General features: G+C 38.2%; 1 protein-coding gene across 1 annotated transcript; it reads right to left on the bottom strand.

Annotated features, from left to right (window-relative positions):
- Positions 1–250: 250 nt before the first annotated feature.
- On the bottom strand, positions 251–1410 carry LOC122092339 (UPF0481 protein At3g47200-like). The gene is made up of 2 exons (XM_042662654.1): positions 1021–1410; positions 251–892 (listed from the first exon to the last, which is right to left on the bottom strand). The coding sequence occupies exons 1-2, from the start codon at positions 1408–1410 to the stop codon at positions 251–253; spliced, it is 1032 nt and encodes a 343-aa protein (XP_042518588.1).
- Positions 1411–2626: the final 1216 nt, after the last annotated feature.

The following is a 2626-nucleotide window of genomic DNA, read 5'->3' as shown; positions in this document are numbered from 1 at the left end:
CCCCGAAAATATCGAGAGACTATTTCAACCACTTAACTATCAAATCATAACATTCATAATCAAACATACAATGCAGTAAATAATAATATATTAATTAAGGTTTTGTCTATACAATTTGTCAGATGGAACAAATAGTCTGTCCAACTGTCAAGATGAGGAGAAAGAGTGCAGCAATGAATGAAATTAATGCCCATGGTATGTTGAAATAGTTCTCCATTAAACTTGCCCTCCATCTATTCCATGGTTTTTTCTAATAATTCTCCACATCTTTGATAATGCCTGAGAAATAAGGATCGTTGTTCAGAACATGTTTGACGATGTTGTTAAATAAGATCACCACATCTTCTGGGTTGCCAAGGCGGTTCACAATAATTCCCTTCGCTTCTAACAACTCCACATCTGTGTGAGTATCAATGAGGCCATCCATGAAGGTTGCGTAGGTTGCGAAATAACGAGTGTCGCTTTGATATTGCTCAAAGGCAATGAGGTTTCTGAGGATGTGTTCTGTCGAATCAACAATCTTAACGGTTGGGATTGTCAGTTCTTCCTTGTCCTTGTCGAATGTTATGTCAAATAAAGATGTCTCTGGAGAGTCAGACAACTTCTTCTTTTGGAACTTCACACCAGCTCCCTTAAGTTTTGAGGCACAACTCGTACGATACAATCGTTCTTTACAATATTTCCTCGATCTCGTAGATGATTTTATGAGGATATTTTTTAAGTGCTTTGGTTCGCCCTCTGGGAATTGGATTGATGGAAATTGAGATGGGCCATAAAACTCTTTTACAAACCAACGTAAGAGAAACTCATAGATATCTTGACTCAAGGTGTTCGTGGTTGATAATCCTTCATAGTTTTTGTCATATAAACACTTGAGAACACGGAAGGGAAGCTGGTTTTCAAGATTAATTAGGTCGTGGAGAATTTCAAAATACCATAAATCATTTGAAATTAACTCGTCCCTCTTCCTTCTTTTTTTGATCTCCAAGAACTCCAGTATAAAAAGCAACCATTTATCACCATAATCTTGACAAACTCATCTTCTTGGAATCCCTTTCCAGTGGTTTCTGAATAGCATTTTCGAGCATCTTCTTTCACCTCACTCACTGCTTTGACATAATCATCCAAGGTCTTTTTCCCTTTCTGTCGATCCAGAAAATGATTTAAATAGCGCAACTTATGTGATTGCATAGGTTGTAAGTGTTCCTCGTTATAGTGTAAAGGGCCAATTGAGACCAACTGAGGTGCGTAGGCTTCTGGCTTTAGTTTTCGAATCCGCAAGGGCACTCGAAATATACTGTTTACCGAAAGCAAGGAATAGACCCCTCCTCGGTCTTTCTCAATGGACTCTACCCATAGCTTGATTTCATCATCGTTGTTCTTTGAAGAACTAGCAGCAGCATTGGCCATTGTGTGAAGCTCCTTACCGTTCTTTTCAACTAGTAAAGAGTATATCACAAGCGGTAATATTGACAATCCAAAGTCTTGTCAAAAGTCAAAACTAGAATATCACAATTGTATATATAGCTTAGTATGACTTCATTACCAAATGACCAAATTAATTTGGAAATTTTCCCTTTTTTAAGTGAAACAATATCAATATATACAAAAATCCCTACAAAGATAATAATTGAACTCTTAAGCAAAGGTTTTCTTTTTCATACACAAAACTCCTTATTAGAAAAATATTATTTGATACAAAAGATATAAAAATGATCACTAGTGAGCCAGATAGCCCCGATTCAACTCATCACCCACTACAATAAAAATGGATGCATGCAATCTAATGTGACAATTTTTGGCCAACACAGTTGGGCAACGGTGTCAGTGTTTTAAGTAGTCTAAGCCATGCATATATATATATATATATATGTGTGTGTGTGTGTGAGAGAGAGAGAGAGAGAACAAATCCAATGGACTGGTTGGGTCCTAATCAGATTCCTCTCCCCTACCTATAACCACCCCAACCTATCTCACTCCATTCAAGGGTGTGGGTCCAAATCTCAAAGGTGGTCTCAACACCTCATGCATGGCGCTGGGGTGAAATGGTGGTGTTGATACCTTAAGCTTAAATTATGCTTAACTAAGGGTGAACAGGGCCAAGTTTTTTTAAAATTCTAGTCTAACACAAGTCCCCAAAACTCAACTCATGCCCAACCCAACCTTATTGGGCGCATGCCAACCCAACCCAAAACCTAGGCAATTACTACTGCTGTTCATTCTACTGGTGATGTTACCCCAGTTTGTTCTACTTCGAACTCTGATTCCAAATCTGAGTTTCAGAACGATTTGGGAAAACTGATTGATTTGTCCCCAAAATGAATCCGTCAGCGAAGGAATAACACCAAAGAAACATGCATCCTTGATCACAACATATTTGACAATGTATAAGGTCACCACTTCTTCTGGGTTTCAAGGTTGTTCTCAATAATTACCTTCTTTATTAGCAATACGGCATCCCTTTGAGTATCAATGAGGCCATCCATGAAGGCTAGGTAGGTTGTAAGTGTTGATTGTTATAGTGCAAAAGGCCAATTGAGACTGACTGAGGTGTGTAGGTTTCTGAATTTAGTTTTTGAAGCCGCTTCGGCACTTGAGATATACTATATTCGGATTGCAAGGAACT

Source organism: Macadamia integrifolia, chromosome 10 (genome assembly GCF_013358625.1).
Source record: "Macadamia integrifolia cultivar HAES 741 chromosome 10, SCU_Mint_v3, whole genome shotgun sequence".
NCBI classification, from domain to species: Eukaryota; Viridiplantae; Streptophyta; class Magnoliopsida; order Proteales; family Proteaceae; genus Macadamia; species Macadamia integrifolia.
The sequence above is the reverse complement of the archived record's forward strand: the minus strand, read 5'-3'. Positions and strand labels throughout refer to the sequence as shown.

What these genes read in the sequence shown, in the direction of transcription:
- LOC122092339 (XM_042662654.1), bottom strand. Translation starts at nt 1,410, where the DNA reads ATGGCCAATGCTGCTGCTAGTTCTTCAAAGAACAACGATGATGAAATC. An exon ending in ATGAGTTTGTCAAGATTATG is followed by an intron (nt 893 to 1,020) that starts GTGATAAATGGT and finishes CTTGAAAACCAG; the next exon opens with CTTCCCTTCCGTGTTCTCAA.